At 38.3% G+C, this 25,120-nt stretch overlaps 4 protein-coding genes across 5 annotated transcripts in view; 3 read left to right on the forward strand and 1 right to left on the reverse strand.

The window, feature by feature from the left end:
* The window catches only part of ube2kb (ubiquitin-conjugating enzyme E2Kb (UBC1 homolog, yeast)), a 6,985-nt gene extending 3,172 nt beyond the window's left edge, over nt 1–3,813 (reverse strand). The window contains exons 1-6 of the mRNA XM_020602135.1: nt 3,390–3,813; nt 2,491–2,584; nt 2,326–2,384; nt 1,155–1,237; nt 946–1,045; nt 717–845 (exon numbers count right to left, since the gene is read on the reverse strand). Coding sequence (XP_020457791.1) covers nt 717–845; nt 946–1,045; nt 1,155–1,237; nt 2,326–2,384; nt 2,491–2,584; nt 3,390–3,452 — 528 coding nt within the window. The 5' untranslated portion in view covers nt 3,453–3,813. The remainder of the gene's footprint in view (nt 1–716; nt 846–945; nt 1,046–1,154; nt 1,238–2,325; nt 2,385–2,490; nt 2,585–3,389) is intronic.
* Nucleotides 3,814–4,829: 1,016 nt separating this feature from the next.
* smim14 (small integral membrane protein 14) lies at nt 4,830–12,067 on the forward strand. Its single transcript, XM_020602145.1, has 5 exons — nt 4,830–4,968; nt 6,890–6,985; nt 8,070–8,118; nt 8,263–8,417; nt 9,738–12,067. Exons 2-5 carry the CDS (start codon nt 6,911–6,913, stop codon nt 9,774–9,776), a joined length of 318 nt encoding a protein of 105 aa, XP_020457801.1. The 5' UTR covers nt 4,830–4,968; nt 6,890–6,910; the 3' UTR covers nt 9,777–12,067.
* Nucleotides 12,068–13,026: 959 nt separating this feature from the next.
* Nucleotides 13,027–17,404, forward strand: map9 (microtubule-associated protein 9). 2 transcript variants are annotated; one of them, XM_020602099.1, is made up of 13 exons: nt 13,027–13,369; nt 13,498–13,582; nt 14,051–14,563; nt 14,675–14,844; nt 14,959–15,067; nt 15,159–15,217; nt 15,336–15,394; nt 15,492–15,654; nt 16,209–16,295; nt 16,415–16,576; nt 16,665–16,810; nt 16,963–17,098; nt 17,215–17,404. In XM_020602099.1, exons 1-13 carry the CDS (start codon nt 13,298–13,300, stop codon nt 17,332–17,334), a joined length of 1,881 nt encoding a protein of 626 aa, XP_020457755.1. In that variant the 5' UTR covers nt 13,027–13,297; the 3' UTR covers nt 17,335–17,404. The 2 variants fall into 2 exon arrangements, with proteins under 2 accessions (XP_020457755.1, XP_020457756.1); XM_020602100.1 differs by having other exon boundaries at nt 15,375–15,394.
* Nucleotides 17,405–18,786: 1,382 nt separating this feature from the next.
* ugdh (UDP-glucose 6-dehydrogenase) lies at nt 18,787–25,113 on the forward strand. The gene is made up of 13 exons (XM_020602042.1): nt 18,787–18,930; nt 19,031–19,142; nt 20,089–20,250; nt 20,671–20,772; nt 20,864–21,064; nt 21,134–21,331; nt 21,876–22,023; nt 22,132–22,226; nt 23,387–23,517; nt 23,706–23,845; nt 24,055–24,146; nt 24,247–24,357; nt 24,505–25,113. The coding sequence occupies exons 3-13, from the start codon at nt 20,089–20,091 to the stop codon at nt 24,613–24,615; spliced, it is 1,491 nt and encodes a 496-aa protein (XP_020457698.1). The 5' UTR covers nt 18,787–18,930; nt 19,031–19,142; the 3' UTR covers nt 24,616–25,113.
* The last annotated feature ends 7 nt before the right edge of the window (nt 25,114–25,120 follow it).

Raw genomic sequence — 25,120 nt, forward strand, 5'->3', positions numbered from 1 at the left:
ATATTAAGGTCATGGAGTGGCCTAGTCAGTCTCCAGACCTTAATCCCATAGAAAATCTGTGGAGGGAGCTGAAGGTTCGAGTTGCCAAACATCAGCTATGAAACATTAATGACTTGGAGAGGATCTGCAAAGAGGAGTGGGTCAAAATCCCCCCTGAGATGTGTGCAAACCTTGTGGCCAACTACAAGAAACGTCTGACCTCTGTGATTGCCAACAAAGGTTTTGCCACCAAGTACTAAAGCACGTTTTGCAAAGGGATCAAATACTTATTTCATTCATGAAAATGCAAATTAATGTATAACTTTTTTTGTAATGCATTTTTCTGGATTTTTTTTTTGTTATTGTTGTGTCTCTCACTGTTCACATAAACCTACCATTGACATTGTAGACTGATCATTTCTTTGTTAGTGGGCAAACTTACAAAATCAGCTGGGGTTCAAATAATTTTTTCCCTGACTGTAAGTGATCCTGATAATACAATAAATGCTTTTCATTTTCATGGAGGTTTGAATAAATTGTGCAGTGTTAAGAGTAAAATGCTTTGAAATTTACTACAGTGAGACAGCACATGCATGCAGTCAAAAGAGGGCATGACTATGTTATTTTCTTTACTGAGAAATGAGTTCCCCTCTACTGTCAAATTTTCCTCTTCTACACCACCACGCCTTGTTCAATGCATACACATTAAAGTACAACAAAAGCAAAGTGATTCCAACCTTATCAAAGCCCATGGCACAGAGTTTGTCTATTTTACGTGTGTAGTCAGGGCTAGAGACAGGAGCGCCTGCGTAGACGTGTGACCACAGCCTTGCAGTCTGTTTGAACATTTCTGGGTTCTGCTTATACTGAGAATGCAGAGAGAAAGAGCTTGCTGCAGTATTTGCCATTTGAAAAAAAGAAGTGCCAGGAATAAATATTGTATCAAACAGAAAATGTCTTTCTCACCTGGTTTGCTACTACTGCATCCTGTGGATCATCTGGTTCTGCAGCAGCAAGGAGGGCCTGCAGAGACAACAGCACCGTCCGCAGGGTCATAGCAGCTGCCCTGGGTGAGACAGATTAGAAGTTGGAACAGATAAGTGGAGGTTGGGGGGTGGGGACACAGTGGAATATCAAGTACTATAGGTCAGAATGTACAAACACCTGTCACTCACCACTGGTCTTTTAAAATGTCGAGACATATTGCTCCTGTCACAGAACTGATGTTAGGGTGCCAGATCTTAGTGATGAAACGTACCTAAGACAGATGTGGATATGTTATGTAGTTAAGAAGAGTGAGGTAATGGAAAAACAGAAGCAAGTGTAGGTTACACTGGGTACATTTGCATGTACAGTAGTATCCTGGTTTCAAGTCTTTTCCTTGTGAAGATATCTGGATATATTTTGGCAGTGTCACAACATATAGTGTCAAATTATTTGTCTACAGAGATTTAATTAACTGGATAAGCCAGAAGCAGATATTCTTTAGCCATTAAAAAAAAAAAAATCTGTTCATTTTATTACAAAATGATGGACAGTTTCACATATGCCACCCACACATTTAGTTGTTTACATGTAACATGGGAATCTGGTCTTTCAGCTTTCTGTATATAAATTTCTTATAGTATCCAGGTTTCCTGTACGTTACAATTTTAGTTATTTGTTTGTTTGCTCAGCTGGAGTTAGTTTCACCATATGATCACCAGTAATTTCCTAAGACTAGAGAGACCATACTGTTATCTTCCTCGTTGTTAGAATCACATTTTTGTTTTCATCCTAGTGTATATTTTGTCACTGTATCTTTTTTTTTTTTTACTGAGACACTACACTGATTGCCCTGATCACTGCCTGCCCAGTTGAACTACCTGTACAACTGGGCAGGCAGTGGTCAGAAACCTGAATAAAAAGTTTAAAAGCAACCACATCCTGTTTGCTCAGCTGGAGTTAGTTTCACCATATGATCACCAGTAATTTCCTAAGACTAGAGAGACCATACTGTTATCTTCCTCGTTGTTAGAATCACATTTTTGTTTTCATCCTAGTGTATATTTTGTCACTGTATCTTTTTTTTTTTTTACTGAGACACTACACTGATTGCCCTGATCACTGCCTGCCCAGTTGAACTACCTGTACAACTGGGCAGGCAGTGATCAGAAACCTGAATAAAAAGTTTACAAGCCACCACATCCTACACTCTGCAGTTGGCTTATTTAGGTTTTTCAAAACCACATTAACAACATATAAAATGTTCACTCCAACACCATGATGTCAATCAGAATAACAGTGCACATGTAATGTCACTCAATGAATGAGAGAAACGCAGAGGGGGCCAGATGGAGCACATACCTTTGGTGGGTTAAAAGGATAGGTTTCTGGAATTTTTATTTCAAGCTGATACCTGCCACCTGGAAATGACAGAACAATGCTTTAACGTAGCATAGCACATCATAGCATTAACGTCTTGTGGTTAATATATCATCAGGTTATTATAATGCAGGTGTGAGACATTACCTTCATATGGTGTATCTGGAGGACCTGCTATCTCTCCCCTCAGCTCTGTGAAGTTCTCATCCACCAAATCTACTTTTATTTGGTTTTTACTTGTCTAATGTTGGGACACATGACAGGACATCTGTCACACTTTAGCTGACAAATATGAAGGCAGTACATACATGTTGTTATAAATATCTAAATCACTTTGTTACAGTTTCTCTGAAAATGTTAGGGTATTTGCGTTTGCATCATAGGTAGCCTAATACAGAGCCAAGCTGGCAAAAGTTAACTACAAACCCATAGTAGAAAGATATGACAGGCAGTTGTATGACTAAATACAGGCTTTAAATTACCACAATCACTCCTTGGTGCAACACACAGTTGGTTACAGTGTAATAAGTTTAAGTTTGTGAACGTTAAGGGAGAACACCACAGGTTAGCCCATGCTAATTGTGGATGAGATATCAAAATACCGTTAGCAAGCTAAAAGCTGCTAAATCGGACTGACAGTAACTAATTTAGTTACGTCAGTAAACAGCTACTGCACCTTGTACGAAGGGTTTGGTAGGCCATACGAGGGAGGTTTGTTTGAATAAATCAATTTCCCCAAAGGTATATGGTATTGTTTGTAAGAATGGAGCGGCCTGTTAGTTGACCGAGCGGAATCCCCGGTGTTTCCTGAACACTTTATCTGACATAACAGGAGAGCTAAGACCAGACACTGGCACTGAGCTAATGCTAGCTAAAGTTCTCCTGTTTAGGCCTGACCTACTGCAACACGGGACTCGGACCTGACGTTAGCAAAGGTAATTTTGGTCCGTCGTAACGTCCACAGACAGTCTACATCTTGATGGTGCTGAAACACCGACAAAGGAACTGAACTGAAGTTAAATAAGTATTTAGTAAGGTTACCGCACCTCTTCGCTTTTGAGAACTTCTTTGAACTCCCGCTTGATCCTTTGGACAGCGATGTTAGCCATGGCTGTGTCTGTTGAGCTGCTGCTGCTGCCTTGAAGCCAGACCCGGGCCTCTCTTCCTATGCTGTGTTGTGCGTGTCTCTACTGAGACTGTCTGCTCGGTGCTTTCTCACACTCCTTCTCAGCCCTCCTTTCACTTTCAGCGTGTACCGTTTCTTTTTACTTCAGAGGCCGCTCACCGTTGCCGTCGCCTGCCTGCCGGACAGCTCGCAGCTTCTACCGGTCCCGGACATGTACACACAATGCAGCTAGATAAAGCAGAAACTGGAACTTTCATTATTCAGCTCTGCTGGTAGAAGACATTGGCTTATGTTCTTTTCAAACTTGCCTTCATGACATTTCGCGTCATGTGCAGAACACATCTGATTTTTATCACTGTTAGCGGTCTGCATTTATATTCTGACTGTGATTTGCTCTGAGGATTTTATTTATAGTTATATTACTCAGGGGCTAAATAACTTTAAGCAAATGAATATATTGTATCCCTCTCTGACACAACGCTGTTTATTAATGATTAAGCTCTAGTTAATGATTTATAAGCGTTAATACATTATTATTGCATTAAGATATTAATAAGAACACATTGAGTTGCCAGACTGAAGAACCCTCCTCTAGTATGACACTTTGTCCTTCCATATAGCCCATAGGTCCTTATGGAGACCTCTCCAGTGGACTTACCTTCTGTTGCAGGACTTAGCTGGACAAAATCCATTTATAAAATAAAGGATATGGCATTAGTGTGTAGGCAGCTGGTTTAGTGCTGTAGCAGCTAGACTTGATGCTTTAACTACATTAGGTAGTTTAGCACAGTGGTTTCAGACCAAGAGCTCAGGACCCTCCAAAAGATCACATATACATTTTAAAATTATTAATAATAACATCTGATACGTAAAATCACTGACACAAATACAGATTTTTTGGGGGGACTTTTACCTTTTTTGAGAAAATATTAGACATCCAAAAATATTTTTAATGAAACTATTCGAGAAACTTAAAGGACAATTCACTCTGGTAAAACTCAGTGGACTCTTGAAACATAACAAGGGGCCACAGTGAAACACTGGTTTTTGTAAGTGGTCTGTAGCCTGAAAAGCAGTAGAAGTATAAAGTAGCATAGAACTGGAATACGTCAGCACAAGTACCTCAAATTTGTACTTAAGTACAAGATTCAGATGAATGTACTCAGTTACATTTGACCGCTGTGTCTGTGGTTAAACATCTCAACAAAATTTGGATCTGTTGCCTCTGAGCAGGCAGCTGGACCTTTGTTTACTATCCAGACGTCATAATGGATATTTACTGTGATTGGCTCAAAGGCCTGTTCATCAAACATCTGGCCCAATAAGAAACGTTTAGTTCGCTCTCAGCATTCCCGGATGTTTGTTCGCTCATGTGTATTAAACAGACCATAGACTCTAGTTGAAGGTTCTGTGAAAAGCAGAAGACCAGCTGCAGTAGCAGGAGCTCTCACAGGCCTTTCAAAGATTGTAAACGCTTTCTGAAAGTCTACAAAACTCAGGTAAGTGATTTGTGTTTTGTTGCCGCTTGTAGTCACATGTGTCTCTAATCATATATTTATTAACAGGCGAAAAATATTATTAGGTTTGTCTGGGCTTGCAGGCTAGGTTAGCAAGAAGCTAGTCTAATATTAGCTACGTTAGTTCGGAAGGAGCATTTTGTGATTGTAAAAATCAGTGTTGGTTTATTTTAACAAGTGATTAAAGCTGCCTTTAAACTTCGACTGGTCGTCACTATTGAAGTATACAAGAACCCACCCACGGAAAATTTAACGTGCACATGTTTTTGATAATTCAGTCGCTCAGTAACAAGTCTGTAGTTGAGTCGAAACCTGTCTGAGCCAAACGCATGTATATTTGTTTTGACTTAAAACATCTTTGACTTTATAATCTACTTTTACTTTTGTTATAGACGAGCTCGACAGGTAAATTAGCCAGGACGATATGCATGCACGTTTAACAATAAATAACAAGAAACGTTTAAGGTTATGTAGAAGCAGTGACTCGAGACTCAAGGAAACTTTGCCAAGTGGAATTTGGCTGACTCAGTGTTGTTTGATGCAATCCCATAATGTTGAGATCAGTGTGCTGTGGGGACCAGACCATCTGTTGCAAGGATCCATGTTCTTCTCATAGTTCTCTATGACAGTAGTTGTGTGTTTGGAGTCATGCTACAGAATGAGTTTGGGACTGATCAGAAGTCTCCATGGAGGCACTGTGTGCTGATAAGACTCTAAACATCTAAAGACTAAAACCTTTGCCCAGTACTGTATGTTGGCCAATTAAAAATAAATTCCAGGATAGAATTGCTAAAGATGTGTTTACGGCTATGTAGAAACAGTGTCTCAGGGCTCAACAGAATTGGTCAATCCATCCACCTGCAAGTGCAGAGATGAAGTTTAGTTTCTACATCTTGATGTAAAAAAAAAAAAAGGTGCAAAAGACAACAACGCAAAACACTTTCTCCATATATTACATTGCTTTAATGAAAACAGTTTAAAATGTACTGCTCTGTTTGTATACCAATTGGTTGGCATGTGCATATACACTGCTCAAAAAATAAAGGGAACACAAGGGAAAATAAGACATTCAACTATGTAATGAACAAGGTATTTAATAAGAATATTTCATTCATTCAGATCTAGGATGTCTTATGTTGTGTTCCCTTTATTTGTTTGAGCAGTATATAATGTACCATGTTCATGTCACGAGTTATTATTTGGAGTTTCTGACTTGTAGGCCGCATTCTGCTTCAAATACAGAAAAGCTAGAAAACCAAACAAATGGATGCTTCACATCATCCATAGACCATCATTCAGTGTAATTCAACTCAAATGTAATGGATATGGTATTATTTTATTTTAATGCAATTCTATAATCACAGAACTGTCTTGATGATGTGAATGTTTGCAAGTCATCAGCACTGGAATCCATCCCATGCAGTATGATGTAAACAAAGCATTAGCTTACAATTCGACTCCTAATTAGTGTTACTTTTAACAGCTGCAGTATAAAGGCAAACCAGTTCAGACTATACATGTTAAAAATACATGGACCGTGCCAGAATCAGCTCTTAGAAAATATGTATCTTGTTATATAAAGGCCTAAATAGATCTATTTAAAAAGTGAGAGCGAGGTTTCAGAAATGAAGTCACAAACATTCCTCAGCTTGGTTTTTATTTATTTCCTTGCTTTGGCAGCATATGCTGCATTTCATAAATAACTTAAAAACATGAATATAGTTAAGAGTGTGATAGAAAGATAATCCTGCCACAGAGTGTGCTGACTGTCCCTTACTGTCTCCTCCTCCTGACCTGTGTGTGCCTATGAAACAACAACAGAGCACAGCACTGATAACACGCAGCATTAGGTTTCTCTCACTTGTACACCTAGTTAAATACAGAACTTTTGGTTTGTTGAAAGGTGGACACTGTCTGCTGAGAAATGGCAGAGGGAGGTTTTGACCCTTGTGAGTGCATCTGCAACCAAGAGTATGCTATGAGGCGCCTCATCAACCTGGTAAGTAATGGACCCGAGAGGCTTTTCGTGTCACTTGAAATGTAAGCAGCAGACTTGATTATGGAAGGGAGAGGTCAGAGTACCCCATGTATGATTTGATTTTTGATTTTATTCTTTCAAACATGTAAAGACAGTCAATATGTCAACACACATAATTTCACACATATCCACAAATGCATTATCAATTTGCTTATACCTAGTACATGCTTGAACGGAGTAGGAAGAAGTTAGACTTGTCTAGTCCTACCCCATGACATCATCTTACCATCATTGTTTTGCAAGCAGTATTTCTACATAGATAATTTTGTTCTACACCACGCTAGTGATATACTAAAAAATGATTACAAATGCAGCGTGAAGTGAAAATATTTCCTGGAGGGATGGAAGCAAAAAGGTCGGTGTTAGAAACAACTAGCAAGTAACTGAATATCTCAAAGGAAGAGAATGAAAACCCACAGAATGGCACTGAGCCAGTATCCTGGTTCCACCTCTGTGTTTGTTTTGAGAGCCTATCAGTTCTGCTACACAAAGACGTTGTCGCACTGTATGTCGACAGGTTTGTATTGTGCTTGGAAATATTCTCTGGCTGCTCTATATGCATTGTCAAAATGGTTGAATTAAAATAGTTTGAGTGTATTAGAAAGACAGCTGGTAATAGTGTTTTCAGTTTCCAGGTGACCTCATTGGCTCTTTGTGCATAGGTGTAACTTTCATGGCAAGCTGCAATTGGCTCAGTGCTTGATGCCACCCGTGGGGCTTTCTGATTTGCTTGCAGCAGGAAAGGTTGCCCAAATAACTAAAAGATCTGCACAGCAGTCAGAATAGTACAGTATATTTTAGGAAGCAGTCAGATGGTTGCTTTGTACCATCCACATGTGAATTATGTATACCGGTCCCTGTAAACGGTGAGTGAGCACATGTTTGCATGACTTATGAAACAAGAAACTCTTACGTTTTATCTCACAGTTGTATTAGCAGTGTGTTTATTTTTCTATCTCTAGATGAGAGCAGTGGTAACCAGAGTTATCAAAGTCACAGAATAAAAGAGTTTATTTTTTCTGTTCTTCTGTAATTTCCCTTTCAGCTCAGGCAATCCCAGTCCTACTGCACAGACACAGAGTGCCCTCAGGAATGTATGTATGGCCACTTTTTAATGTAGTTCACATTATATCTTTGTGTGTTGAGGCATGGCTGCATTCAAACATGTTGTCAAATCAGAAATATTATTCTAGATTACTGTGCGTGTGCTATAACGAAGATTGTTTGTTTATGTTCAGTGCCAGGTCCCGGCGGGCCTGTCGGTGGAGGAGGTGACCTGACCCTCCCCATGGTTCTGATAGGATGGGTGGTGGTGGCTCTGGTGCTGTTCCTGATGCGCCCCTCCAGTCGCAGGGATCCCCATTCCACAGGAAAACCCACTGGACCACACAATGTCAGTACAGATTATACTTGGAATTTTAGTTAGTGAACCACCTTGGTTTAACTTGGCACTTCTAGTGTCTCTTGAACAATAATCAATAATTCTCAATGTAGGAGGGAATTTGCTTTTAGCTTGAGAAAATCTGTTTCTCATCAAACCGAATAAGACATTATTTGACTTTTTAAGATTTAATAAAGGAAAATAATAATAGTTTTACCTGTGAAGACACCTCATTCTGGAGTTGTTGGGACTATAGAGAAGCACTCATTTCACTCTAATTAATCATTGATGCCCTTTTACCTTATAAACAATCTTGAGCTAACAGCAATAAAGCATGTTGTCTGTTTCTCCACCCGGGTGCAGTGAGGTTACAAACCTGACAACAATGAGTTTCATTCTGTTGTGTCAATTTAAGTCAGAGTTGGTGTTAGTTAGCAACAGCTGGTATGACCCTGCTGTTTGTCATTTTAACCAGAAACTGTGGCGATTTATTTCCTACACTGAGCTTTGCTAACAGGATTGTCGTTGTTGCTGGCACTGCTGTGCAGCCGGCAGGGTTGGGAAGATTTAAGTCATGATGGTGACTCGCTATTGTGATGGGTGCAGGTCGTCGACGATGGCATCATTCCATCGCCCATCTCTGATGTGAACTCCTAAAAAGAGTAAAAATCATAGCACACTGTGTGTACTTAGGAATAACTGCAAGATGAACACGTAGTCACAAAAAATAAACAACAAGTTTTAGAGGTACACACACTGATGTGACACTGATAAAAAGACTTAATCAGATTCAGTAATTGGTTTGCTCCTGTTGGTGTTAAATGTAATACTTTTTTTATCATGGGCTGAGAATCACTACTACAAACCCTTGTAGTTTTATTTTATTTTTTTTGTTTTAATACCTGTTGCTGTTGTGTTATTGTATTTATTGGTTCCAACTGACTTCAGAAATTAATCTGATGAAATTTAAATGGTCAATGTATTGTTTTTTTAGGCCAGTATCATTAAATGTTTTTCATGTTGTTACAGCTAAAAGCAATTGTAAATGTATTAAACACTTATACAGTTGCTAGGTTTAAAAGTTGAGAGGACAGATTAAGTTTCTCCCAAAGCTAGGAACCAGAAACTGTTTGTTCTTTGATGTTGCCCAGAGCCAACACTGGAGCTCTATTGTAACAATGACTCAGCCTGTCTGTATACAACCAGATGTCAAGCTGTCCCTAATGTCATACTGGATAATGTGTCTACATATAGTCCACCCATGATTACAACAGCAGTGATGTCAGGGTGTGCTCCTCAACAGATTCATAATCTTCTTTTCTTGGGTTACAGAGTGAAGGAAGAGAGCCACCAGCACCTCCTATTGACTAGCAGTGAAGCCAGACTACCAACTCTCATCCACATACTCTGATTGGAGCTACACAGTTGGCAAATAACTGTGACCTAGATGGCTTCATCTCCCCATCAACCTTCATACAAATATCTTTTACTTTTTCCATTTTCCATTCCAGATCTCTCTCTGATTCTTGTTACTAAAGCCCAACTGATACTGGATTGATGAGGCTAATAATATAATATTTCAGAGTTAAAAACATCTGGTGATATAGATGGTCATTATTTCTTATTCACACAAATGCACAACATAATATTGGCAGTTATTGTCCTTCTATAGCTGCTCCAGCTTTGGTTATTTTTGACAAAGATCTGTGCTGAGGCAGGAAATTTTAAAAAGTTTTAATATATTTTATGGGTAGTTAAATAACAATATAATACAATTACCTAAAAAAAACGTAAGACAAATCTGGTTTTGTAAATCTCTCATCACATGCTGAAACAATGTTAGGCCAATTTTGAGCAATAATATTGGCTGACAGTGTCAGTATGGTGATGGCATTGGGCTCTACATGGTACTTAAGTCTTTAATGAGTCGGTCCCTGATCCCAGCTCTGTTGCTAACTGATCTTTGGGAACTCGGAGATAAACTCAAATTGAACACGTGTTGGGGGAGAAAAGAGGAGTAGCTTGAGTAATGAAGGGTGGTGGGTTCCTCCAGCCCCTTAGATACATTCCTCTCTTTCCACTTTAAACTCTAAATAGAGCCAGTAACTGTCATATCATGTAATGTTTTAATGGCTTATTAAATAAGACGAAAGGCAGAATTTAAAACATTTGATTACATTAAAGTCTGATTGAGGATTTTGTTCACTGTAATGTGGCATATTGATCCTAATGCAGTGAACTAATCTGTGTTTACATCAGTCATGTAAAATTTTTACCTGAGCCAGCAAATAGTCTGATCTCTTATCTTCCAAGATTGGCAGCCCTCAAACCTGCATAAATGGATGATTTTGGCTATTTGTGGGCAGTGGAAACAAGTTGTGAACACAACATTGATATATTTTCTTATGGTGTTGATAGGGTGACGGTGTTAGCACACATTTGCTTAGTTAGACTTTTGGGAAGTACAAGCAACATTATTATTCATTTGTGTTCCAGGCCACCTGATGAATGTACTTGCTCTTTATTAGTTCTGTTTATGGTTTCTGCCAACTCCTGAGGGAAACATCTGGCTCTTGAGCTATTAATGCTCTGCTGTCTTTACCAGCTCAAACTTCATCTGTCTGCAGTTTGATGCTGATGCTATTTGGAAAATGGCTGCCTGCTTTGGCCAAAAATGGTACTGCGAGGGTGAAACAAAATAGTACAGTTGCAGTCGGACAGCTAAGCAATGAACAGAAACTCGATATTAAACCCCCTTAAGCTGAGGGGAACTGCAGATTCAGGTGATAGTTGTCTGTAAGCTCATTGCTATGACCCCTTTTACATTGTTGGTACATTGTAATTTGATACACTGTTATTATAAAAATATTGCCACTTGATGTGTCAGATTGTTACTGTAGTATGAGCAGTAATTTGCAATAAGACATGCATTATTGTAGAAAAAGTAAGCTAAATATTTACCACACAACAGAGAACAATTCTCCCCCTCAGTCAGGAGAGTAAATGTATAAAAGTCTATTTAGAGGCTAGTTAAATGCGCACATTTCACACCCTTTCACAAAATGAGTAGAAGGCAAACATACGGTTTAGGTAATTGTAAAACAGTATACTCAGCATAATCATCGATAAGATGATTCCATGTACTGTAATTGTTTTGTGGCTAGAAGAAGAAAATGATAATTGTATACTGACTTAATAGTAATGACTTAATAGCCATGAATCATATGTTACTAGCACTTTTCTTGTGGTATGTTGATTCCTTTTGAAGGTGTGTTAAACTGATAAAGCAGTCTAAAAATGATGATGATGGCTTGGTGGAAATGCAGGCCAGTTCTTTTCTTAGTGAGAATCACTTTTCTTCATTAATTGATGGGCGCAATCAAATGTTTCTGATTTATAGTAGGACAAACCAATGAAAAGTAAAGTTGCATTGTCCGACAGTGCCACTGAATTTATAGTTCTTGTATCAGTGCAAATTTTTGTGAATGAACTGCAATATTTGAGGTCATTTTATGTTAGTTTTATGTATCTTTCTATGCCTCTGTTGGTTATTGCATTATGTTATAAGAGGGTACCCTGTATTTCAAAGTCTCTGACTGTATTTTGTGAACATCTTTGTCATGCCCCTATCATGGTTATTAAAGTGCATCTGGGCCTTGGGATTTGCTCCAGGGTTTTTGAACATATTCACAATCGGGATATGATTTACTACAACTGTAGGCTGGCTGCTTCATTTTCATATCAAATGGCCTCTAAATTTTAATACATCTTTTTAAACTTGCATGAGAGATGTCAGAGAGGAGATATATGAAGGTCAAACCATAGGTAGTTGTATATAATGTAGTGGGAGCTAAACAGGGTGGTTGAGGTTAACAGCTGGACTGTCTGGTACAAGTTTTATGATAATGTTTAAGCGTAAAAGGGCTTCAACTATGCACTTTTCCTATAACAAACAAAAATAAAAGTACAGTCTTATTACCTGTCTGTGTTTTGTTGGAAGCTGGTGCATTCCTAAGTTCACTAAGGCACATATAGGCAACGCCACACTTTTTTTTTTTCTGGCTTTAATTCAACACTTGAGATAACATTGCAAACATACACTTATGTGCCTGCTGAGTATTTTTCAATTATTTTCAGATTTCCCACCATAAATGCAATATAATTGTATAACCAGTGGTGTAATATAACTAGGAACCTTTTGAGGTATTTGAATGTAGATTTTGTCCATATGAAACTACTTTATACTTTTACTCCATTTAGCCTACTGGGAAGGTGTAGTTGCTGATTAAGACTTAACAAAAACAAAGAAACCTATGATGATCTTATAAGATATGCTTTAATGCACATGAAACAACACCTCACCCAACCACAAGACTAAAATATTACATTTTATCGTAGTAGGCCTATATGTTACATTTGAGTATGGAGGATCTAAAAACTTCCATCATAGATTGTTCTTCATACTTTAAAAATTTTAATAATACACGTTTATCAATGTATTCATATTAGCGGTATTAACGCAGTTCGTAGATCATGTTAGATATAAAACATTTAACTGCAGCTCCAAAATATCGTTTTATTAATCGACTCGAATCTGATTTTGGGGGAATTTGAGCATGCGCAGTGTCGAAACTGGTTTCCCTGGGTTACCGTCAACATTTTTGAGTAGCTTAACTCGGCCCACTAGCGTTAGCTGCGAATGTGTGCTTATAGTTAATACCATTTATGAATAGTTGTATATTGAACCAGACAGCAATCATGTGGCAGTCAAACTTTGCATCGTTGCAATTCAGCAGCATAGGAAACTGACTAATTAACAGCTGTTTGTTACAGTGATCTAACCGAACACTAGCTAGCATGCTACTGAATGCAGTTCGTTCATAGTTTTCAGGATGATAAATCAAGAGTTCACGACACTGGCTTACACGAAAAGCCCGAAAACATCGAAGCGGACAACATTCCAGGTAACGTTAAAAGTTTCATTGTGTGTCGTTTGGATATCTTACATACGGAAACGTGAGTGGAGTAGTTAAACCAGCAACCATGTGAAGACTGTTAGTAAATATGTCGACGTGAAATCATGTCTTTGAAGGATGAACTTCGTGATGCTGTCTCTGCTAGAGCAAGCAAAACAAAAACAGACTACTATTCTGATGACTTCAGTGAAGACGAAGATGGTAAGACAGTAGATATATGTACATAATACTAGTGGGTATACATGTAGCTGTCTTTAGCTAGTGCTTTTGTTTACATTTTAATTGTTGATGTTGACCCTACTTTATTGTCTTCTCGTTTTTAGCAGCTATAAATTATTTATTTCACATCACTATGTGTAAGATACTTTGTACTTGTGTGCATATCAATGTGATTCAGAGCAAAATGTACTACATATATTAGAGAATTAGTTGATTTCTGAGGGCTCAGTGGAATGGGATACTAAGTCAGTTTGATTTATTTTGCTTAGTGTAACGAATTTTCCAAAAGGGACTTTGCAAGCTCTGCAGAAAACAACACCCTCAATCTTTAGATCCTTGATGTCAAATAAGAAATAAAAAAAACTTTATATATAAAACATATAGATATAATCAGTTAATCAGCAAACTCTACATCTGTTTTGTCATTTACTAAGGTTCTATATTTTACAGAATATTTCAATGAACTCCTGAAATCAAGAAAAAAGAAGGCAGATGCATTTAAGGCTGGGAAGAGTAAAGGCAAAATCAATGACTTTGAGCTTTCAGACGATGAAGGCAAACATGGGAGGACAAAGAAAGTTTCATTCCTGAAAAGCCAGAGAATCACCTCCCCGTTGGATGACATAATGGCATCGGTGCTGCATGAAACCGAGCCACCAGACAACTCCATCAGTGGACACAGCAATTACAATAACTCCTTTTCCTCACAACAGTCCACAAATGTCAGCGAAGATAACGCACAGTTTAAAAACAATGGTGTGGAGTCTACCCATCCTCAAATGACGATGGAGAGCTCCAGTGAATCTATGCCATATCAAACATCAGGCAGCACTTTAATGGACATGCCTTTGCCGTTACCATCTAACAGCAGTGTGATGGGAGCTTCAGGTCCAGGGGAGAAGACAAACTCAGGTCTGGAAGAAAGCTCTGAGACTCCACATCTGTCAACATCTGACCTCAAAGGTCTGTTTACACCGTTTTTTGTTTTGAACACATAGGCACACATGAAGCCATGTCTTTATCTTTCATTGCAGATTTTAAATTTATATTTTCACAAACTCTGTTATCATTCAGATGGAGCTTCAGATGGGGAGCCACCCAGGCCCAAGCCAAGGCAAAGGACTCTGGGACTGAGCCCTCATGCTGCAGAGAAGCTGCCTGAAGAGTCTCAATCTCAGGATCTCAGCAGGACCCAGCCCTCTGAATCCATTCCTCTTTCATCGGATACATTCAGCAGCATCACTGTAAGGACCTGTAGCCCAAATACTGGTTATGTTATGTTTTAGCTATTACCATTTTAAGTTTCAAGATTAGTAGAAAGATCCTCTAACTGGAGTCCATTATTTGTTGTATTTTAGTGGGCAGAAGGATATCATGCAGTTTCACCCAGCTTCAGCAAATTCTCTTCGAATAAGAGTGAGCAGTCAGAGCTCTTCACAAAATCCACAGTTCATTCTGGATCCAGAGGTAATAACTGGTATGTTCAACACAATAATCTTACATTGTTAATTGCATTTTTAACTCAGTAATTCTCTCGATATTTAATTTATCATTTTAGATGGATTTGTTTCTGATGACAACAAAGAGCAAGACGGAAAACACTCTACATCATTTAATGTAAGACAGTCTTCATGATGCCCATTTAGCTTCATGTTAGATATACTCTCCATCTTGTTCTTATTAATTTTAGTTTTATTAAATGTGTTTATTGTTTTCTTTTGGGGTAAATCGGAAGACCACTCAGATCATTAAGTTGCTTAACTCTCATGTTCAGGAAGAATCATTTGACACCAGGTAGGAAAATCTCTCCAAGCTACACCAGAATACAATATGCATACAATTTCTTGGCTAAAACTGGGTAATGACTATTATTTTGTTTTATGTAAATTAGGACTTCAGGTCCTCAGTCTAAGACCACTCAGAGATCTCAGAGCGCGTGCTCCAGGAAAGCAGAATCAAGGTATTTGGGAAGTCTCAAAGTCCTGGACAGTAAAGTATCACTACAAGAGTCTCAGCCACAAGCGGCAGATTTCCTCAGAGCTGCTATTTACCAGGTCAGTGTGATAACAAGCCAGTTGTGTTTTTTTCTAGTGTTATGTAGAACATAAACCATGGTGGAGGAAAACAAGTGTACGAGTCCACATTACTGAAGTAGAAAATCTAGACAGTGTTTTGTCTGTGTTCTGTATTTTATCAAGGACACTGCAGTGTGGTTCTTCTAAGTGCTGTCTGGTTGAGCTCAGCCTTACACGTATACAGTATAAGTATATAGGAAGCACAGAGTATACTGTAAGTTCTGCCACCCAACAACTTAATCCTTTTAAATGCTTCCTTTATAATTTTAGTTTTATTACATTATGCAGAATGGATTCTGAAAAGGCTTGTTTATGCATGAAACATTGTATTTTTCCTAATACAATATAATTCAATTTTAGAGGGGGTATCCTACTGTCTTGTGGGTCCTTGGGAGGCTAAAGTCCCAGTTAAACAATTATGGCTCCTGCACAAAGAAGATTCATTTGTGTTTTATACACTGGTTATTCATATTCTCTACAGTGCATTCTCATGTCAAGTAAAAGCTATGCCCACTAATTTGTACTCCAAACAGGAATGGCTTAAAAAGAAAAAGGAAAAGTTAAGAGAGGACATGCAAATAAAGAGGAAAGAGGAAATCTTGAAAGAAAAGAAGAAAAGGGTAAATAGTTTGTTTTGTAGATGCACTACAGCACACCAAACCATCCCTAAAGCTTACAAGAAGAATGTGGTGATTTAAGATACATTCATATTTCTCATCATCATTCTAAAAACAAATAGGAAGAAGAGGCTAAAAAGGAAGAAGCTGTTGCATCATATGAGGCTTGGAAAGAAAAGAAAGCAGAAAGTTTTCAAGCAAAATCCAAAGAAAAGCACGATATGATCAGAAAAGAGCAAAGAGTGATCGAAGAGAAAGAAGAAAAAAGGCTGTCTGCTAAACAGGTGTGTTGTTGGTTTATTGTGCATTATACCGAAGAACCATTTCTGTGTGTAGGTGTCATGTTAACCACTAATATTATTATGGCTACAGGTGTTTGATAAATGGAAACATGAGCAAGATCATCTACTCAAAGAGAAGTCCAGAAAACAGAGGGAAGCCGAAAATAAACTTCAGGTAAAAAAGCAACAAAAGGATGAAGAAAGAAAGAGAGAGAGCAGATCTGCTTTTTCTAACTGGTGAGTGTACATTCGTGATTTGATCATTTCTTTAGTTCTCATTTCATAACACCAATGAAACATTAAATCCTTTGTGCTGAGATAGCACAGCTGCACTGAGCTTTGTTGATAGAAAGCTTCATGTCTGTTTTTTTTTCCATAAAACAACAAAGGTGTGAAAAGAAGAAAGATGTTCTCCATAAAAAAGTCATGATGGAGCGTACAGAAATTAAAAATAAAGCAGAGGAGGAAGTATATTTGAAAGAAGAGAAAGAGAAACTGGCTTTAGAGATGTATGAAAAGTGGCTGGTAAGAGGCTGATTTCTTAGATTAATCTGACAGTTTTCCTGTAGATCTGCAAGTAGTCAAAGAAGTGTTTATGGTGACAGTGTCTGGAAATGTTTCTCTTTCTTTTATCCCAACAGACAAGAAAAGATCTAGAACAGAAGAGGCAGAAAGAAGAAAGACAGATACAGACGATACTCCAAGATAGTCCACCTCCACCGTGGAGTCCTCCTAATAAAACTATACCATTTGGAAAATAACACAATGTAACACCATTATAATATCTGTGTGTGCACTGTAATATTTTAAATTGATTGATTGATTGATTGATTGATTGATTGATTGATTGATTGATTGATTTATTCTTTCAAGCATGTAAAGATAGTCGATATGTCAACACACATAATTTCACACATATCCACAAATGCTAATCCATTATCAATTTGCTTATACCTAGTACTGTACATGCTTGAATGGAGTAGGAAGAAGTCAGACTTATCCAGTCCTACCCCATAACGTCATCTTACCATCATTGGTTTGCAAGCAGTATCTCTACATAGATAATTTTGTTCTACACCACGCTAGTGATATACTAAAAAATTATTCCAGATTGTTAACATTCTTACATAATTACATTCTTAAATAATTATCTTCTACACCACACAAGTAATATACTAAAGAATTATTACAGAGTGTTAACATTCATACACCACACCCACAATGTTCCATCTAATTGTTCTTGCATATATCTTGATTGACACATACCTTTATATTTATGTTTAAACTCATCAATTCTATTACTATTTTTTCTGTCCACACTTAAATTATTCCATAGTTTTACCCCACTTATGGAAATACAAAATCTTTTTTTGGTTGTACGTATAGCATGAATTTCTAAATTTAACTGACCCCTTAAATTATATCCCCCTTCCCTTTCATTAAATAGTTTTTGAATTCCACCAGGTAATAAATTGTTCCTGGCTTTATACATAAACATAGCAGTCTTGTATCCCACTAAATCAAAACATTTTAACAATTTAGACTGTATGAAAGCTACATTGAGCAGCTAAAACATCTGTACTGTATGTTGAATCAAAGTATATTTTTAAAGATAGTGCTGTTCAGTGATTTTGTATTGGCCCGCAGATTTAGTTTATATTTTATATGTTTTTTTAAAGAATTGTTGCAATATGTTTGTAAGGTTGGATTCTGTGTACATGTGATAGGGTGGCTTGGTGCTATGAAAGAAATGTGATTGCTTGGAGTAGCATTAGCAGCACAAAGAGCAGCATTTTGGATTTACAGCTTAAACACAGTGAATCCTAAATGTCTTATTGAATAGATGCTGTTACTGCATTTGTTTATTGTCAGCTGTTAGTTCTGCCTACTCTATTATCCTAAAATAGACAGTGTCCTATTTTGGCATATTCACAAGCATAATATATGCCCTAACCCCAGTCATGAAAATCTGCCCCAAACGATGTGGACAGACGTGAATGCATTCTCTTGCTCATAAAGACGAAATATTTTTGCTTGTCTTGTGTCTAATTATTTGTTTAGCATTTCTGTATTTTGTGTTTCTTTGTCTTTCCGCATATTTTTGTAGTTGTTTTACGGGGTCTTTTCCGTCTCTTTTTGGTCACTTGTTGTTTTTTGTGGTTTTGTATCTCATTACAGTGTTTTTTTTATTTCATGTGTTTTTGTCGCGTTTTTTGACTTTATTTTTGTTGATGCTTTTACATTGAAAATACCACACCGGAAGCATCTCTGCATTTCCTTACTTTTTGTTGAATGAATGTGTGTAGGTGCTACACACCGCAGTCGGTTGGTGCCTTGGCTGAAGTCCATCGGTTAAGGTAACGGTGAAGCTTTAAAAAGTTTTTAGAGGAATCCTGTGAGTTTGTTCATCGAGCACTGGTTTACCCCCGTTTAAAGTCATTTATCATTTACCAACAGAACATTGGCTTCGGAATCGACGTCTCTTTCCGCAGGACACATTAAAGAGAGGGATTGATTTTATATCGATACATTCCTGAGCTGAAGTTCACTGACCGTTGAGCTGACCGAGGTATGTAATGTTAGTTAACGGTTGCTAGCTAGTTAGCTAGCTGGTTCACCATACGCTTCTGTTTGTTTCTTGTGCTTAGTTTGCTCACTCGGCGTTAATAATGAGAAGGTATACTGTACTAAACATGGTCCTGCTGATGTGTGATTCTGTCCTACAAACGGACACGTAGTACAGCTAAAGTGAATTAGTATCCGGAACATACGTGGCACAATTGTAACGTCAATGAAGGGATGTTTATTTTCTACCATGCTGCGGTGCGATTGGTACTGCGTTACACTGAAAACCTGGACTCCTGAGGGTTTAGATGAAACTCGGTTGCTACAAGGAAAGAAAAAACTTTGCTGATGGATCATTTCAGGCTATGGAGGTTACATTTATAAAGTTTGGAACACATTGCAGCTTCCTAAAGTCTAATGCTTCAGAAACGTAAAGATATAAGACGCCGAAAGGCAGCAAATCCTCCGATGTGAGAATGGATCTTGTAAATGCTAGGCATTTTTGCATGAAAATGAATAAAATGATTACACTTGTCTAAAATGTTTAAGTTTTTAAATGGATTTTCTCCATTAGTCGGTCAATAGAAAACTACTGAAAAATGAAGTTTCAGCTTCTCAAAACTCATAATTTTTTTTTCTTTGAGTTATATCTTAAATCGAATTACTTTTATTTTTGAACACTTTTTTGGACAAAAGTAAATTAAGGGGGTCTCTTTGGACAGTGCGAAATTGCGATTTTACATACTTCTGACATTTAATAGATAAAACTAAGTGATTAATCGCAAAGATAATTGACAAATTGATTAATAATGAAAATAATCTTTATTTGGGACCTTAGTTAACTGAAAGGTTTTTATTTAGAGATTATCTGCAGTGAGCAGCATATTAAGAAAATAGTAGTAAAAAGTTTTATCTTCTTGTCATGTCTTTGTCTGTATTTGTATTTGCAGATGTTTCAGATAAAAAGGATCTGCTGCATTGGTGCAGGATATGTAGGAGGCCCAACATGCAGTGTGATCGCCCATATGTGTCCAGAGATCACAGTCACTGTTGTAGATGTCAATGAGTCTCGCATTAAAGCTTGGAACTCTGATACTCTGCCGATATATGAGGTATCTTGCCAACTTACTATCCAAAGAAACTGAGCATTATTAACTGCCTGATATCTGATACAACCTCAAGCACTAGGTTTTCTCCTACATTCTTATTCCACCTTTGAGATCCATGTATTTTAAAAGAGTTGTCAGCTGTTTCATTTACAGTGTTGAAACATTTACAGTATTGCTAGGCAATCATCCCAGCCACCATGTTTTGTACAATATTAATCCATCGTGGACTAAATGAGACATAAATCAGTTAAAGACTGTTTGGACCACAGCCTCAAGGTACTGCATAACCATGAATGACTAGGGTAAAGGGCAGTCCCTGCTCAGTCATGGTGAGCTCTTATTACATCTGTAAATTGTTTGTGCCATGTCTTTTCTCCTACATATTCACTTTCCTTCTGGTTTTTCTACTTTCTCCTATTTCAGCCAGGTCTAAAAGAGGTGGTTGAATCATGCAGAGGGACAAATTTGTTTTTCTCTACAGACATAGACTCAGCCATCAGAGAAGCTGACCTGGTCTTCATCTCTGTGAGTTCATCAGTTTTCTCAGTTCACACCCACACCAACACAGTTTCTGAACAGCTGTTTCTAATGCAAAATTGTTGCACCTCCTCTACAGGTGAATACCCCAACCAAAACCTATGGGATGGGAAAGGGTCGTGCAGCTGACCTGAAGTTCATTGAGGCGTGTGCGCGGCGGATTGTGGAGGTGTCTGATGGCTACAAGATTGTCACAGAGAAGAGCACAGTCCCAGTTCGAGCTGCGGAGAGCATTCGAAGGATATTTGATGCCAACACTAAACCCAGCCTCAACCTACAAGTATGTATTGTCACCTTTTCCAAACTCTCAGATAAGCTTCATGTTTCTAAAGCCTTGCTGCTGCTTTAGGTGCTGTCCAACCCAGAGTTCCTTGCAGAAGGGACAGCGGTGCGGGATCTGAAGGATCCAGACCGTGTCCTGATTGGTGGAGACGAGACAGCTGAAGGTCAAAAGGCAATCAGAGCGCTCTGTGCCGTCTATGAACACTGGGTTCCCAAAGCACGAATCATCACCACCAACACGTGGTCATCAGAGCTGTCCAAACTGGTGAGTGTAGGACTGCAACTAACTGTTAGAAAATTAATTACTTTGCTGCTTATTTTCTCTATCAATTCAACGTTATTTTTTTTCCTGACTCCATGAATGAAAAATTCCTGTCACCATATGCTACAGCACAAGATTGTCTTCAAATGTCGTATTTTGCCAACCAGACTAAAATGTTAAATATTCTATATGTGTGCCTGAATGTAAGAAAAGCAGCAAATTCCTACATTTGAAAAACTGGAACCATCAAATGGTTGACATTTTAGTTGGGAAAATATCTATTGTCAAAATAATTGCCAATTTTCTTTCAAGCATCTAATCAACTAATTGCTGTAGCTCGGTATTTAAGAAGCTGGAACCAGCAAAAAGTTCTGAATTTTTGCTTGAAGTTTGACTAAAATGATTAAACTGTTCTCAAAAATCCTTTTGTGGTTGCTCCACTAATCAATTACTCACCTTTTTGTTGCAGTTCCAAATGAATGTTCCTGAAAGTTGATATATTTTGTAGTTGTACAATCTTTAAAAAATGGTGTGTATGTGTGTTTAGGCAGCCAATGCATTCCTGGCACAGCGAATCAGCAGCATCAACAGTATCAGTGCTCTGTGCGAGGCCACTGGAGCCGACGTGGAGGAGGTCGCCAAGGCTATTGGCATGGACCAGAGAATAGGCAGCAAATTCCTCAAAGCCAGCGTAGGTAAGAGACATGCTAACAAGATATTTAAAGTGGGTGCTTATGTAAATTTCAGTTAAACACAGATTAAGTGTTGTGTCTAACTCTCTACCACTGTAACACCCTGGTCAGGTTTTGGTGGAAGCTGTTTCCAGAAGGATGTGCTGAATCTGGTGTATCTATGCGAGGCCCTCAACCTGCCTGAGGTGGCCTCCTACTGGCAGCAGGTGAGAACTGCACAACTAAGCACCTCATTTTTCACCTTTTTGAAAAAAGGTGCTTTACCTGTTCATTTGAGCAGTTAGTGTATAGTGTATTCATTTTATTGTATTGTATTCAAATTCATTTTTCCTTAACAGTGATACTCAAAACAAACTCGCACAAGAAACGAGTGCTTAACATTATTGGTGCTGCCCCTTGTGTTTCCCAGAGCTATGCTGCGAACTATGGATACCTGGTTGCAACAAACTCTATAAATGGCAGCCTCCAGTCTGAAGCTAGCGTTAGCTAACTAATGAGTAAATTTGACAATCCACTAAACACTGGTTACTGATAATGTGACACAAAGCACCAATGTTTCACAAAGCTTGAATTACTCCCAAATTAAAATCTCATGAATTCATTACATAGGTAAAATCATGACCATGCTAGGTAACTAGTGACACCAAAACAAACACATTAGAATAGCATGGAATAGAAACAAACATAAAGAACATACAATTATAAGTTGATGTTTACTTGTAGAATTGATAAAACCGATGGCCCTTGGCATAAATAAGTGCTCTATGTTTTTTGTTGCCTAAGGTACTCTATAGCGTCTCACAGAGTTCAATGGCTCAAACTGACTACAAAGGATGGGAGCCGTCTGCCAGAATACTCCTCACTTTCTTTATGGACCTTGCTATGTACAGATCATTTAGGGACTCTTGGTTTTCCAAGAATTAGCTTTAGATGCTAACTCATCCAACTGGAAGAATGCCACCTCTGAATCAAATTTGAGTCCTTGGGTTGCTTTTAATCCGCTCCATCTCAAAAAGCCAAAGTGATGTCTACCCTGGGTTTTGTTATTTCTTAGTCCTTTTTCTTTGCCAAATAGCACAGCATCTTCGGTCGGGCAGCCAATGATTACTCAAAGTTTGAAAAAAATGCTTCTTATAACCTTGACTAAGGTTAGGCAGGACTAATTCACAAATTGTATTTTGAAAGCATAGTTTAGAAAAGCTGTAATAACAGTAGACAGCAGACTGTGATGAAAGGAGCCAGTATAGTGGGGAGACCCCATGTCTTGTTCCATTTTCACTGGATTTATCTATGTGTAAAATCTTAGTTAATGCACCTTTGAGGTCTAGGATCATTGTATTTTTGTTGTTTTGTCTGGTTTCCTCAGGTGATAGACATGAATGAGTACCAAAGGCGACGGTTTGCCTGCAGGATTATTGACTGCCTCTTCAACACTGTTACTGGTAAAAAGATTGCTCTGTTGGGCTTCTCCTTCAAAAAAGATACTGGTGACACAAGGTTAGTCTGTTTTCCTTCTGCTCTTTCTTTGCACACCCCTTTCTTAGCCTTGTAGTTATTAGTTGCCTCCTGATCGTTTTTTCTTTAATAGTTCTTTCCTAACAGCTTTGTTGTGTTAATCATAAACCACCAAAGCCCTCATGTTGATATTGACCTTAACAGAACTTGTGCCTGTTTTGCAACTCCAGGGAGTCATCGAGTATCTACATCTCTAAGTATCTGATGGATGAAGGAGCCAAGCTCTTCATCTACGACCCAAAAGTCCTTAAAGAACAAATCATTCATGATCTCTCCCAGCCCAGCATCTCGGAGGACAACCCAGAAAGAGGTGTGTGTATGTGCAAGGTTGAAATGCAGCTTTGGAAATCTCATGTGTAATAACGTATTAGTCTTTATTACATACGATACAGCAGTCAACTGACAGGAAGCACCATATCAAGAAGAAAATTCTTTTGGATACTAAACTGTATCAATCATGAGGAGAGATGCAGACATATGAAATGTGAGTGTAACTTCTCAGTCTCTTTTTTGCCATAGTGTCTGAGCTGGTGACTGTAACCTCAGACCCTTATGAGGCTTGCCAGAGTGCACATGCATTGGTCATCTGCACCGAGTGGGATATGTTTAAGGTGAGAATCAGTCATTATTTTACCTTCTTAGGCAGTGCTTAATCTTGAGGAAATCTCTGAGTATAAGCTTTAAACTCGTACCGCCCTTATTCCACCTCAGGAACTGGACTATGAGAAGATCTACAAGAAGATGCTGAAGCCAGCTTTTATATTTGATGGCCGCAGGGTGCTGGATCACCTCCACCCTCATCTGCAGAGCATCGGCTTCCAGGTGAGAAGACAGCAGGCACTCCCCGCACATGTACCACGTAGAATAAAAGTGAATCTAAGTTAAAGGAATTAGGACAAAGTGAATCGATGACTGCCCAGTTTTACAACTGCAGTTCAGTTTCAGTTGATTTGATTTTTTTATTCGCAGATCGAGACCATTGGTAAGAAAGTGATCGCCACAAGAATCCCCTACACCCCAGCCGCGGTTTGTCCTCGCATCAACGCCACTGAACCTCCCACCAAAAAAGCCAAAGTCTAAAACTCAACTCGCCCTCATTTGCACACAACACCTTTCCTCTTTCATCCTTTGTATTTCTGATGAAACATATCACTTACCTCTCTGCTGCTGGTGCCCAGTTAAAAATCAAAAAGGCTAGAGCGTGTGTCTGATTGCTTACCTGCAGTGGGTTGGATGAGAGCAAGACGTTTGTTGAGCCAGTATTGTGTGGAAGAAGTTCAGTGATCATCATTCCAGACACAGAAGCGGTTAATTTTATACATCAGGTTGATCAGCATTTATCAACCAAACATTTCAGATGCGATTATACTTGTACTGTTTGTCTCACCTCAATAGCCACTTTCAAAGGGACACAGTGTGAGTCTACTTTCTTAGAATATTTGCTATATAATCAAGTGGTGTTGCTAAATTGCAAAATCTTTTTTAAAATATTTTATATGAGTCATCTTACTGTATGTTAATCAGTATGTGTCTGTAACCGTTTACTACAAGGGCCAATGCAATAAAACGTGTCCTTAATTTGTGC

Source organism: Monopterus albus, unplaced genomic scaffold (assembly GCF_001952655.1).
Source record: "Monopterus albus unplaced genomic scaffold, M_albus_1.0 scaffold54.1, whole genome shotgun sequence".
NCBI lineage: Eukaryota > Metazoa > Chordata > Actinopteri > Synbranchiformes > Synbranchidae > Monopterus > Monopterus albus.

Coding starts and splice junctions, on each gene's coding strand:
- smim14 (XM_020602145.1), top strand. CDS start 6,911: ATGGCAGAGGGAGGTTTTGACCCTTGTGAGTGCATCTGCAACCAAGAG. Junction 6,986..8,069: donor TGAGGCGCCTCATCAACCTG/GTAAGTAATGGA, acceptor TTTCCCTTTCAG/CTCAGGCAATCCCAGTCCTA. Junction 8,119..8,262: donor CACAGAGTGCCCTCAGGAAT/GTATGTATGGCC, acceptor GTTTATGTTCAG/TGCCAGGTCCCGGCGGGCCT.
- map9 (XM_020602099.1), top strand. CDS start 13,298: ATGATAAATCAAGAGTTCACGACACTGGCTTACACGAAAAGCCCGAAA. Junction 15,068..15,158: donor AGTTCATTCTGGATCCAGAG/GTAATAACTGGT, acceptor TTATCATTTTAG/ATGGATTTGTTTCTGATGAC. Junction 15,218..15,335: donor AACACTCTACATCATTTAAT/GTAAGACAGTCT, acceptor GTAAATCGGAAG/ACCACTCAGATCATTAAGTT.
- ugdh (XM_020602042.1), top strand. CDS start 20,089: ATGTTTCAGATAAAAAGGATCTGCTGCATTGGTGCAGGATATGTAGGA. Junction 22,227..23,386: donor TGGCCTCCTACTGGCAGCAG/GTGAGAACTGCA, acceptor TGGTTTCCTCAG/GTGATAGACATGAATGAGTA. Junction 24,147..24,246: donor CCGAGTGGGATATGTTTAAG/GTGAGAATCAGT, acceptor ATTCCACCTCAG/GAACTGGACTATGAGAAGAT.